The 14,198-nt window shown below is 37.9% G+C and overlaps 1 protein-coding gene across 2 annotated transcripts in view; it reads right to left on the bottom strand.

Moving 5' to 3' along the window:
• Positions 1-1,386: 1,386 nt before the first annotated feature.
• Positions 1,387-14,198, bottom strand: part of ZFPM2 (zinc finger protein, FOG family member 2) — a 305,920-nt gene continuing 293,108 nt past the window's right edge. For both annotated transcript variants that reach the window (XM_014879306.2, XM_014879308.2), the window contains 3 exons: positions 12,267-12,473; positions 7,895-8,119; positions 1,387-4,867 (listed from right to left, as the gene is read on the bottom strand). In XM_014879306.2, the coding sequence (XP_014734792.1) occupies positions 2,376-4,867; positions 7,895-8,119; positions 12,267-12,473 (2,924 nt within the window). In that variant the 3' untranslated portion in view covers positions 1,387-2,375. The remainder of the gene's footprint in view (positions 4,868-7,894; positions 8,120-12,266; positions 12,474-14,198) is intronic.

The raw sequence follows: 14,198 nt of genomic DNA, 5'->3' as shown, positions 1-14,198 counted from the left end.
TAGGTATTTGCCTTAACCCAGATACTTTCCTTTAATTCTCACTGTCTAAACACACCCCTAGAGCTCTGCAATTGTAAATTATACAACCTATGGCCTTCTGACCAGCTTCACCAAAAAAGTTTTCATCTATGCATGTGGTTCTTTCAGAATTAGGTTATTTCAATCCAGATGTAATCACCAAGTTCTTTAACCTATTACTGCATGATGGATAATCTTCAAAATAATGTTTGCCATCAAAAAGGCGAAAATGTAGTACCTATTTCAAATATTGTGAAGTCTTAGATATCCTGGTGTATTTACTAATGAATGTTTAATTGAGAATCATGAACATTTTGCCCATTTTATTCCCCCTGTGATTGTAATGCTTTTTCTCCTTCACAAGTGTTATTATCCAAAGTATTTGCTATATTTGGGCCTACTGGAATGAATGTATACATCTACTATCTTTGTCGTAAGTGAGAATTCGTACAATTTTAAGCACTCTTGACCTGTATTTAAAGCTCAGCTAACCAGCAGAATTGTTAACTATAGTTTTGAAGTGTTTATTATTTTTGCTATTGGGTTACATGCAGCTACACTTACAAATAAAAAGAAGGCACAGTTTCAGTTCCAAACTACACAGAAATGGAGTTGCTGAAAGCCAGTGGCATTGTATGCTCTTATGCCAGACTACGACTGGCTGCTCCACTGAAATACCATCCTTTTATGTAGTTTGTTCCGAGTTGTTTCTTTGGCTGATATAGGAACTAAAATAGAACTGTTTATGTAACTATTCAGATCATGGTTTTGCTTTCAAATTTGTAGGATGAAAGTGCATCAATAGATCACTTTCATAATCTCCGTTTTTTTTAATGAAAACAGTGGACAGGAGACTGAACAACTGCAAGTGAAGAGTACTAATTGTGCATTGGTTAGCTTTTAATATATCATAAATTATTGACTAATATTTCTATACTGAATTAGTGGAGCAAACTGCTGTTCTCTTAAATGAATGATTTTGTTTTTTACATAGGAACACTGAAAACATGAAGAATCATACCAGAGGTTTTAGCAAGGAGATTGTTCCACTGAATTTGACATATGGAGATTTATGGGAAGTATGTGCTTGTTTCCTTGGCACCAGTAGAGAGAACAGCCTTCCTGGTTTCAGACCCTCACATTTTAAGTTTCTGTTCCCTAGGCAGTCTCCAGTTGCACTGTGACCTGTCAGCAGGAACTCCCTGGAAGTGGAGGCATCCTTTATACTCATTGTCTCTTTGAACACTTTGCTTCCACTGAAGAGAAGGCAATGGAAGCTTGTTCTTAAGAACTTCTTCACAGTTTGTGAGATCTAAACCCACCTTGAAAAACAAAATTAAAAAAAAATTAAAGAAATTACTGCCAAACTTCTCCAATTATCTGGAATTTTATTCCATCCATATACATGCATAGTAACAACATTTGTTGAGAAATTATTTCTATCAGAAGTAGAACATTATCTTTGTGATCACCAGTTGCAGTATTGCTACTCTTATATTTAAATATATCTTATATATGAATTAGATTCATACTTGCAGCATTGAGTTTAGGGTTTTGTTTTAGACTGTGCCTTTCAAAAGATAAAACTGATTGATATGACCTCATTTCTTACAATACTGCTTCCAGTAATTTTGTTCATTCTTTATAAAGTATTGCATTTAACAGCAAAGGTTTAAAAATTGAGACAGAGATGCATCAGCGAAAGAAAATACAAGTACTATACAAGAAAGAAAATGCCATCTTCATTTAACGTACGTTTCAGATTAAGAAAGTGGACAGAAACATACTGCTACATACAAATGCAAAGCCTAATGACTAAGGTACTGTATGTGCTAAAATATAAAGTGCAAACTGAGCCCAATTGTTCAAAAAAATTGAAATTTTAAGGCGAACTTTACAGCATAGTTGAAACTTCTTTGCAAGTTATATTTTAGCATATACATATATCTGCAACAGCATATAAGAAAAAAAAATCAGGATACACAAGTGCTTTTGAAGCTATTTCTAAAATGCTTTTCTGTATTGTTTGCGACTATTTCTTTAAAATCTACTATACAGGGCAAACCATATGTGCTACACAATAACTATACAATAACATTACAAATGACTTTAATATAAAGTTTTTAAATAAAAAATAACATAACTACAGCTATGAATACTGCTGGTAAAATAAATTAATATTTTTGAAAATGGCACCAATAATACACTTTACTAATGGACTGTAATGAAATTACACCTTTAAGTCTTCAACTCAGCAATAGTGAAATCTCCTGATTGTCCAGATGTAATTCAAACAGCTTTCTTTAAACTGTATGGAACAATATGCTAAACACATGTACCAAAGGTGACTGATCGTTTCATTTGACATGTTCTGCTGCATGTGAAGAGCAATAAAACTTCTTATGAGTTATAAAGTTTGAGAGATTGTTGAACTGGATGTCACACAGTCGGCAATACTTTCCACTGGTTGGAGCCTGGGTAGAGCCATTCACACCTTTAGCTATACTAGACAACTGTTCCTCTGCTGTAGGAATTGCTGGAGAGACGTTTTCATTTGTAGCTAAGGGATTCTCAGAGATCCAAGAAGGAGACTTGTGCCCATCTTCATGTGGAGGATTCTGGGAAATGTTCTCTTGCTGTGGGTTAGCAGCAGGTCTTTCCTCCTGTTTTAGTCCCCCATTAACTATTACCATGCCTCGGTTTTTCGGCAGTAGTGGAAGAGATTCTTTCTTCTGCACAGCACATCCATTCGAAGGCGCCTGGCCTTTAGGAGATTCACTTTCTGTATTTGTGCTTTGATCTAAATCAGTATTATGAATGACGAGAGAACCAGAAATGTAATCACTTGGCTTTATTCCATAATATGGAGAAAGCTGATCTGCTCCTTTAGCTTTCTTTATTGCTCCAGGGTAAAGGCATTGTGGAAGAAACAAATGTTTGTTTTCTTCTTTTGTAGCAATAAGCTGGGCCGCTTCACTAAAGACTTTCAGTCCTTGAAGTGTTGCTAAGTGTGTGGAAAATAAGTTTCCATTAGGAGAGGACTGTTTCGAGTTTCCGTTTTTCTCACATTTGATGATGCTTCTCTCATAACTGACATCTGGGCTGTTTCTTTCACTTTCTGGGTTTTGAAACACCTTACTGTCGAGTTGTCCCAGGTCACTACGCTGATGAGCAGTGACAGGACAAAAATTCTGCTTGTGAGCCAAGTAGTTTTCTACCTTGTTGAAACTGATCTTGCATACGGTGCATTCATGGTAGTCCAGCAGCCTTTTGGGAGAAGTGGACGTCCTCTCTGATGGGGGTAAGCATTTTTTACTGAGATCTATTGGCACATCCATCTCCAAGCAAGACACGGCGGAGTGGGCAGTATCACACTTTGAAACTGGAACACACTTGTTAATAGACAGTGACGTTTCCAGATGCTTCGAGACTATTCCTGGAAAAATATCACATCGTGGGTGGTAACATTCTCCAAGGCCCTCTGTTGACTCTTGAGTAGATGTACAAGGATTGCCAAGATTAGCAACTTCTAGAAATCGCTGTTGAACTAGTGGTGGCCTCTGCTCTTGCTCTGGTAAGCACATCTCATACATCTTCCTTCGCTTCCGAGTACGCATTGTTCTCTGCATGGCAGGCACTTTGTTGGAAGCAGACCTCTTCAGCGGGGGATCGTGGCGAGTGGCACAGTAATACTGCTTGTGGACCATGTAGGTCTCATGTCTGCTGAAAGTAATATTGCAAGCTTCACACGTGGTCTTGTTAGGGTCACTCTCCCCCTCTACTAAGGGAGCATTGGGATTCTTCACATCAGAAGGTTTTCCATTTATCTTCTCATCACCATTGCTTGCAGCTGACAACTTCTTAGGCTGTGCAGTAAAGTCTTTTTCATGACTTTTATTGTTTGGCCCAATCAAATCTAAAACATTGGAAGAGTTTAAGCAAGATGTCTGCAGAAGTTGATTTTCTGGATCTGATGTGTGAGGAGCTGGATTCAGGATGTTTATAGAGCTTTGACCATTACTGGGACTTACAGCTTCAGGCATTTTTTCTGGAACACTGGAAAAATCTGGTGACTTTGCCATCTGCTGCCATCGGCTGCTGCAGTAATGCTTTTTGTGTACCAAATAGTTGTCCAAATTATTGAATGTTATGTTGCATTCAAAACACGTAGCCCCTTTAGGCATCAAAGGACTGTAAATTACAGGTGGATAATTGCTACTTCCATGCCTCAGCCTTCGATGGACCAGTTCTGACATTTTGGCTAATATCTCTGAAGCCTGAGGAACCACAGTGATGTCTTGGGGAAAAGCAAACTGGGAAAGAAAAGGTCCCATTGGGAAAGAAGGACCAATATTAGGCTGAACTGGAGATGAAGCAAGTCTTGGACTGGATGGTTCGGATTTTATTTTGGTATATGAAAAACTCTGCTTATTTGTGGCAGGCTGGGTTTCTGGCCTCTGGTTTGGAAGGAAAAGTGGAGCCTTTTTTTCACATTTATCAAGTTCTGTATCAGAACTTGCATCTTTAGTCTGCATGGTCTTTTGGCTCTGGGGAACATCATTTCTGCTCAACAGGTCTGTTGCTGGCTGTAAACCTTCTTCATTTCCACTTGGAGAGTGTTCAATGTCACTTTCTCTCTGAATTTTGTTGCCAGAGACATGTAACTCTTGGTGCTGCAGTAGCTCCCTCTGAGTTTGGAAGCCAAAATGGCAGTGATTGCATCTAAAGGCAGCTTGAGTAAGATGCGAGAACAGGTGCTGATGAAAGTTAATCACTGAGTCTGCAGTATAAGTACAAACTGTGCATTTCAGACTAGCACCGGGTGGGAGAAATTCTTCCATTTTCACTCCTACAGAAAAGACAAGCAAAATACAAAATAAAGTGACCATTTCGTCCCTCATGAAGAATACTGGGAATCAGCTGCACAGAAGGTACAAATACAGTGAAAATTACTAATTTTCTTCTAATGAGATGGTATTAGTCACCCTGCAAATACTTGAATTGTTTTTTTCTCAAACTGCTAGGTTATTCCCAGATTTTGCTCTGCTTTGGAGAGCCCTAGTATTTGCATGCATTCATCAAAGCTGCAGGGAGAGAAAGAACAAGGGAAAGGATAAAAATAGACTGGTCTTATTCTAAATTAAAAAGTCTCAGAAATTACAGTTACAACTAAAGGGACACATAATGTTCCCCATACCAAATCACTGGAAATTTTGAATGCAGAGAAAGCACACTAAGGTCAAGAGCTTCAAGGTTATGATGTAGCTTGAGGTACAGCCCTCACTGTGCCTGAAATGCACAGACAAAGCAGAAATAGCATTTTGAGTATTATTGATGCTCAGTTCTGTGCTTGCATGGGTTGGCTGTAGTGAGGGAAGAGGGTACAGATCTATCCTCATCAGAAAGGACTGATGAGCTCTGTTCCTTGTGAAGGAAGAAGGAGCAGTAAGACATGGCTTCACTGACATTTTATCTTTCACATATAATGGCCGTTGGCAACTACTTCTCTGACACCTTTTCCTCATGAAATCACTACCACTTTATCAAGAACAGTACATTCAAAGACATCTTACAATCACCGATTAAACAAAACAAACATGTTTCATGGCATTTTGAAATTGAAAATGCTTTAAAAGAGATAAGACCAAATTTCTCTACTCCAACAACACGGACTCTACTTACCTTTTAGACAATAAAAACTGAAAAAATTGATAGGGATGATATTCAGAATTTAAAATGAGTATTTGTTCTGCCTACACGTACACATACACCTCAGTCAGGTGAAGTAGGTGTGTGGTAGTTGGACAATACAAAACTGTAAGAATATTGTAGCTCACTCTGTGGGCAGTCACACTGTTGTACCTAGAGGTCCTCCCTTCTTCCCTAGCATCAGTGATCCCCCAAGTTGTGAGTGACATTTGAAATTTGACCTGCTCTTGGCTTCAGAGGGAGCCAAGGAGATACACAGCACTTTAGTCAGCACTTGTTTCCCATCAGGCACTCTTTCCTCATGAGGCTTTAGCTCCTCCACTGACATGAGATGCTGCTTCACATGCTTCCCCATCGTGTGCTACAGTGACAGCAGTCTCCATGGGACTTTGCATTTCAGTCAGGGCTCTGCATTCCAGTGAAAAGTGACAGCAGTTGAAGCAAACACAGGGCTTCCAAAGATTAGAAGGCATTTGGAAAAGGAATGTTTCATTCCTACTGCAGAAGGTGTTATAACTTGTGATAATCTGTATAAAAAATAAAGACTGACAGGATAGGAAAGAGAGCAAAAATAATGGAATAGACTGGTTTGTGACTAAAAAGAAAGGGAAAGGCCTGAGGTTTAGCCTCTCTTCTAAGAAATAACTAAAGAGTCTTACTGGAAATTCACCACAATCTCAGATCTATGTCTTTCAAGGAACACAGATGTCTAGATTATACAGAGACATGGTCACTCACAGTTTATGGCTCAAAAACCTCAACACCTAAGCCAGTGGTATGTAAAAAATGAAAATAGTTGAAGCAAATCTTTTGCAAAATGACTAATATTTCAGTTTTTCCTCAGCATGGGGAGAAATTAATCTGTAATCTTCCCAGAGTATCTGGTTATAATTACCAGGCTGTAAGACACGCTGGGCTACATTCACCTGATCTTATTGAAGCTGTTGTAGCCTATGGTGCTGCTGGTTTACTGAACAGTGAAATATTTGCTAGGCAACAAACAGAAAACGGAAATAGCCTGATAAGATCTTGAAGCACAAAAAGATCTGACGTCTAAATGAATAGCTAAGGGTTTTCTGTATTGTCTACATAAGGAAGTTCTCATTCAGCAGTCTTTTAGTCATTTTTTGGGAAGTACCAAACTTCTCCGAGGCAGTATGTTCAGTATGTTGCCTTTTAGATTTGCAATTGCTACCCAAGTATCAGAGGAACATTTTTCACTTTACCAAATCCACGGAGTAGACTACGCATGCATGAGGAGTTTTTTACACTGCAGCCAAACAAGGTTTTTTTCTGTGACTAAAGCACCTATTAATGACCTTTAGACTCTGTTCATTTAACAGGAGGATCAGGAACACCTGTAGAGCCCTTGCTTCTTTCCAGAAGCAGCTCTGTAGCCAGACAGCAAACACACCAAACACTGACACTGCAGTCTTTCTTATTTGTAGGTGTTCTCTGCTACTGAAAACTCCAATGCAAAATGTCCTGCAAACTCTGAACTTGTGCTTCCAGCCCTAATTCGATTCAAAATTGGTCATCTACACCATGCTGATGTGGTGCTTAGGGACGTGGTTTAGTGGTGGACTTAATGACCTCAAAGGTCTATTCCAACCTAGACAAACCTATGATTCTTTTGTTTTTGTGATTCTAAAATACTACCCCCATTTTATAAGAAGGGAAAAAAATATTTCTATGAAACAAGAAGTTTTCTAATGAACCAAGTGGCCTGGTAAAAGCACAGAGTTCTGGACCATGATCCTTAAAGCCTTCTGCCTAAGAAGCCTCCTCTAGAGCACCAAGATATTACTAAAGAAGGATATGTTTTCTGGTTGTGGGTAAGTTTGGTAGCTGGAATCCTGCAGTAATTGATTGTGTGTGGATTCCTGATCATACCTTCACCAGTAAAGAAATGCTGCCTTTATGTGTATATACACACATTAAGAGAGAGCTGACATTCAACTGAGGATTAGTAGATAGGGCAAATGACACTGGTTTACCTGGGAGTGGTACTTGGTGTAGAACACAGGTCAGAAACTGTTGACATTTTCATATTATCTACATGCAATGCTTGCATATATTTGGAGAGACATTGATCCACTGAATAACTATAGTGAATAATTCTTCAAAAAGCTAAATCTAGAAGATGATACATGAAAATACTACTTACCACTGTGAGAATTTAGGTGCATTTCCAGAGCTCTTGCATTTGAAAAGCTTTTGGTGCACTGTGGAAAGGGGCAGACACTGGATATCTGCTGAGCACTGTCCTCACTCTCCTCTGACAGCTGTGGCCCCTCTCTTTGCCTCCCACTGCAGTAATACATGAGATGAGCCTGCAGGTTCCGCTCACTTCGGTACCAAATGCCACAGGATTTGCAAGGGAATATGTCCTCTACAAGCAAGTATAAGAGGTGCAGGTTAGCTACAGTTCACTTGGAGCCAACCAATTAACACAGCTAGATTAATTCAATTCCCTTCCCCATTAAAAAAATACTTATTTAACAAAACATTGAAAGCAAAGAAATGGGTTTATTAGAATGTCACTTGCAGATGAGAGAGTAACATAGGAGACAGTTGTTTCTTTCAAAAGGATATTTTTTTAAAAAAATTGCATAAAAAACTGCTAGAAGCTTTTGGCACATAATTATTTTTAAAAATTAAATTAAATCAAATGTTTGTTGGGAATACATAATACTAATTCAATAACTATGCTGTATTTCCAATACATTACTACTCATTAGGTGACATCTTTCAATTATTTTTCTGTGTGCACAAGACTTTCCAGCTTTGGACCTTGGAATTTTTGAGTGCAAACTGCAGATCATTCTGAAGAACATGCATTTATTACTGTAAAAACCTTTTGCTCTGATATCCAGGAGGCAAGACTGGACTACCTTTCCTTAAGATCTTATCATATGGAATGTGATATTATACTAAGCAGCATGTCTATTTCCTTGGTTCCTATTATTAATTATAGAAATTGAAATTTCTTATGCATTTTTTGTCCTCGGTATTTTTGTTTTCAGTAAATTGTTGGTTTTCCACTTTTCATTATGCACAGAGGATATTTACTAAAAATAAGGCAATTTTTCATTGTCTCCTATTCCAAAGTGTCAGCACCCTTCCGAGGAGAGACCATGCAGAGGTTGCAGAGAGTGTTTTCAGCAGCAGAAGTCGGGATTTTGATCATGCATTAGAGGGTACCTACTTTATTAATGTGAAAAATAATAATACATATGGTATATTTACACCAAGTGGACAGATATTTGTGTGTTAATACCCTGTCAAAGGACACCTACACAATATTTGTTGTGTATACACCTCAGAAAGACAAAAGATCTATTTGATCTTTCTGAAAGGTGAACCTTCCATCCTATCAGTAAGAATAAGAAGAAATCCCTGCTCTTTTGGGGCACATCTACACTAGTAAATTAAACTGTGACAGGATCCACAGTTCAACACTGGAACTTGTTTGTATTGCTAAATCATGAGAACAGTCCCTTCTATGCCTTAGCTTAAGTCAATGAACACTATTCCCATTCATGAATAGATTTCAGGAATTATCTTAGGCATAGGACCATTCTCTGCATCTGGTCTGGACACCCCTCGACTAAGAGACTAAGAGAGGATAAAATTATGGGTAACTCCAGACTCTGACAGCTGATCTCAGGATCAGGCAATTGTAGTCAACATCAAAACACATCGTGATCAACATCAAAACTCCCTCTGACTTCAGAATGCAAAGAGCTGCTGGGGACTGTAATTAACTTAGTTTTGAAGAATGGCTCACTGCTCTGAAAACATGGCATGTGTAGCTGATGACGTAATTCATTATCATTCATGACAATTTATGTTTAATTTCAAATATTGATATGTATAGGACAACTGCTCTGTTTCAATTCCTTTGGGTGAACAATGTTGAAGACTCCAACCCATTGACATGGATGAGTCTTTTATTTGCTAAATATTTACAAATGCAGCCAAAATTTACATTGCTTAGTTTGCTTCTCTGATTGCAATGCTAATGCTTGTCTATTTTTCTGCTCATGAATTTGCAAAAAATATTTATACCACTACCAATTTCTATATTTCCTTTTACCACTGAATAATTGTGCATGGATTTCAGACACAATCATTTAATGGAGCAGTTAGTATTCAACATACACCACTATTAAAACATCACTGATAAAGCTTGCATCATTTGAAATGTCCACCTCACTTTAACAGTGACATTTCAACATTTGGTTTTGGTCTCAAATGGTTTAAAAAAGTTGAACTGTTGAGGTTTTCACAGACAAGAAAGTCCAAAAGTACTAATAAGAAATTCTGATATGGGCAACATGTCCTATTTGAATTCATTTTACTGCATTCCATCACAAAATTGAACTTTCTGATTATCTTAATGAATTTGACTTCCAGCCATCTTTATTTCCTATGGGTTAGATGACCTGGACAGTCTGTAGCTGCAGTTATGCACAGTGGCTATGTGATTCCCATTACATGCCAAGCAGAGGAAATGCATTTGAGGAGTTTTGCATGATGAGAGAATGGAATTTCAGGGAGAACAATATATAGGAATGGGATCTGAAACTATTACTACTCTAAAGTGATACAAAATAGATTAAGGTTGCTTGAAGCTAATGTTTTAATTACTTAAAACCAAAATACTGCAATTTATTTCAATGGATACTTTCATATAATGAAACACTCAGCCTCAAGCTGAATGAGCCAAAGGTGATATTCTAATTTTGTTTTTCCAACTATAAAATGTTAGGAAACATAAAAATCCCCCCCAAAAATCCCCCAAACAACCTACAAAAGCAATTTTTTTTCAGATATCTAGAAAAAGAATGCTTAAGAGATGGCACATTACAAATCTAGAGGTTCATCCAGCTTATTGCTTGACTTCTTGTTCAAGAATTTAATGAAGAAACTGAATTTTTCCAATTCAACAATGAAATGTGAAAATAGCCCCTTATGACCAGATGCAGAGTAGGGACTGATGTAGAAAGTTGTGAGCAGTAAGACTTGATATTTTAGCACCTCCCTGGAGCCAAAAAGATGTTTCCAGAATTGTGATGTTGTAGAAATCTGACTACTTTACCAAAGCCCAGAGTTTCCCTCTTAGATTTATACAAGAATATGATCTCAGCTGAAACAAACTGCCCTTTAGGCAAGGCAACCAACCCCCTGCAGCAGCTCCCTTTCAGCTGTTGGCTATAAACACAGGCCTCCCTAAATAGTGGTAACTTCGTGGTATTTTAGGTGCTTCTGACACCTTGTTTTGGAAAGGTCCTGTGCAATCCCAATTGCTGATTCTGTGAGCAGGTCAGCTCAGAACTGCCCCAGTGGTGGGGTAGAAATGAATCTGCTCAGCTAAAGGGCATGAGGCTTCTCCAACTCACTCTTGGAAGAGAAGACTTGGATGATATGGGCATTTGAAGGCTTATCTTTCAAAATAGGCTAACAATAAATATGTAGCTAACAAAATTGCTTACCAGAAAATAAGCAATTAAAAAGAAAAAAGAAACTGAAAGGAAAAGATAGAATGAAATGTATTACCAGAGATATTTTAACTAGTCCTGTGTGAAGAGCTTGAAGTTGTTGTGACTGTTAAAGACTCAGTGTTATTATCTGTCAGTCTGAGTTGCAGATCACGTGCTTGCATGTGCACCTGAAATACTGCATTCAGTAGTTCCTTATAACTAATTATAATAGTTAGAAACCATAGGAAGCTCGATTAAGTGCTCCAGCATGGGGTCTACTGGACAGGCTTGCAAAGTGCTGAGAGTTAAGAATGTGCAATCTAAGTCTAAGTGATGACTGGTGAGGATCATGGAAAAGGCCAGTATATTTGAAAAGTACTTAGAAAGGAGAGTGAGGAACTAAGGCTGTATAAAGGCAAACAGCAGTAATAAGCAAAAGTTAAAGGTATACAATTTAATTTGAGCTGAATTTTTCCAGTTCAGGAACACTCATGTCCCTCCTCTCTAAGGACAGCATTTGAATGCATGCTGCATTTTGTCCATGATAGAGCCCATTGATGACCAGAAGATATAAAAACATTCTTGGTTAACCACATTGAGTGGAGATGCTACAATTAGTCAGGCTGCTATAAGCCATGATTTCCACTGCATTTTGAAACAGTCACTGAAAGGATGTGTTTCTTTTCTTTTTCTGAGTATCATGAATTATTACCAGAAACTGCAGTGGTAAGCAACAAGCTTACTTGATCAGAGGCTGGTGAGAGTTAGCCGATCTATCTCATCTACTTTTTTAACAGTTTCTAATCCTATTGCCTCTGGGAACAGATCACAGAACCTCCACACGAGGGCAGGTCAGGTACTCTGGGTGAGGCTCTCGACAGACTCCTCTTGCTGCTCTCTTTATCTCTGAGATGATGGGGGAGCAAAAGCAGGCTTTGAGCTGTGGTGTGCTTTCTGTGGTCATGAATTCACCATTGCTGCATTAGCGCTTCACATGTGCTTTAAAGTACTGCTGTTTTAAAAATCCGCCAGAGAATAGAATTCCTCACTTACTGTTCACAATAGCTGTAGGCAAAATAGATGCCATGGCAGCTTGCTGCGGGAGCAGCTGTATGGAGTCCAGCAGGCGGGCGGGGTACATGCCTTCTGTCAGAGTCATCTGACTGGCAGCTTGCAGCCTAGAGTCGAAATCCACAACAAAGGCAACCAGCTCCTCACCCTCTGAGATGGCCTTGGTCGTGGTACACCAAAGCTGCCCTCCTGTAGGAAACATAAAACCAGAAAGATTTAATTGGCAATATCGAATTCCAGAATGTAAAACATCAGTGCTATCTTCACATTTTTTTTTTTTTTTATTTCAATGGCTTATTTAAGGTTAAGAGGCATAGTTTTTACTTTTCCTATCTTCCTTCTACCAACATAGGAATTTTCATGTATAAGAAAAACAATTTGGGGATAGTTTTCCTAACTATTTACAGCATAAATAATAATTTTATTTTTTCATTTTTGTCTCCTAAAAAGCCAGTATTAAGAAAATCAAGATATAGGTGAAAATAACTTACACAGTACTTTCCTCTTTATTATTTTCACCAAAGTTCCAGTAAACTTTTTCTTAACTCCAAGTTTGTTTTATTTTGAATAGAAAATCACAGCTCAATAAAACCAAACAGCTGCAAGAAAGAAATCAGATTTCCTCTTAAGGGCGTTCTTCCCCTCCCTTATGTTTGTCACCCTCTTTCTCTAAAAAATCTTCCCTTATGTAATATTCTTCGTAACATGTCTGCTTTATCTCTGCTTACACTGACTGAACTTCCTGAAAAGAAGATATGCCAAAGATCTGTTTCATAAAGGCTTATTCAAATAAAGGTTTGTTTAAAAGGGGGGGGAAGGGGAGGGAAGTGGAAGAACTTTCATCAAACAGTAAGATACACTATAGCTCTGTGCTGCAAATGTCACGTGTAGTGCATTAAAAAGAAAATTAACTATGCGAGTACATCTACTAATGTATTTGAATGCGATAGTGAATGCTCATTTATTTAACATGTTTAGACAGGCAAAGCACTTATATTGTGTTATCTACACTCTCAGGCCTAGATACATATCCAATACAGTTATGCCTGAAATAATGTTGCATACTTTATATGTTATAAAGCTTTTTTTTTTTCCTCAGGTTTTGTATATATAGAGAAAGCTATACGTCGCATTCATTAGGCAAGCAAAAACTGTACTCGTTTTGATAAGTAATATTGCTGTGTTTATCTTTCGGCATAACTGCCTTTTCAACTGCACTTCATTTTTTTCCCTTCAACGAGATTATAGTTTTAAAACAACTTGTTGCAAAAATCTGGTAGAGGAGATAACAACAGTGTATGATATGCCACAGCTAAATGGAAGAATTAGGACATTGTTTTAGAGAAATCTTGGACAATTAATTAAACCAGTCTATTAGCTTTCAAAGATGAGCAAACAAAACAGCATCAGTGACAGAGTATTTCAGTGGCAAAATACGCTAAGCTTCCAGACCTCAAAGTGGTGTAGAAGTTTCAAAGCAGAAAAGTGTCTTTGTATTCACCCTTCGGTAATACAGCAGCTGAAGATGCTACAAAGTTTACAAACAATTTACTGAGAGGGGACCAAAGTATATCAAGGTTTACTAGTCTCTGATATTACAACATTACATGGTGCAAATCTGAGTAATTTCCTCTAGAGAATAAGAAGATGAAAAGTGAAGACAGTACCAAAAATTTCTACAGATGCAGAATCCTAATGCCTGAGAAGGAAATCAAAAATTTGAAGAGCACGATCTAATATATTGCCTGCTATGACTAGTAAATATACAGAAGCCTTCAGAGTTAAACTGGGATAAAACTCCTTCCAGAGAGAAACAGGCTAAATTCCTAAAGTGTACTTAACTAGTCTTGTACATGAAAATACATAGAACACACACTGCAATTTGAGAACCTGAAATTGGGTACTTTTGCTGCA

Source organism: Sturnus vulgaris, chromosome 1 (genome assembly GCF_052056855.1).
Source record: "Sturnus vulgaris isolate bStuVul1 chromosome 1, bStuVul1.hap1, whole genome shotgun sequence".
Taxonomy (NCBI): domain Eukaryota; kingdom Metazoa; phylum Chordata; class Aves; order Passeriformes; family Sturnidae; genus Sturnus; species Sturnus vulgaris.
Note: the sequence above shows the minus strand (reverse complement) of the source record. Positions and strands in the feature narration are given on the sequence as shown.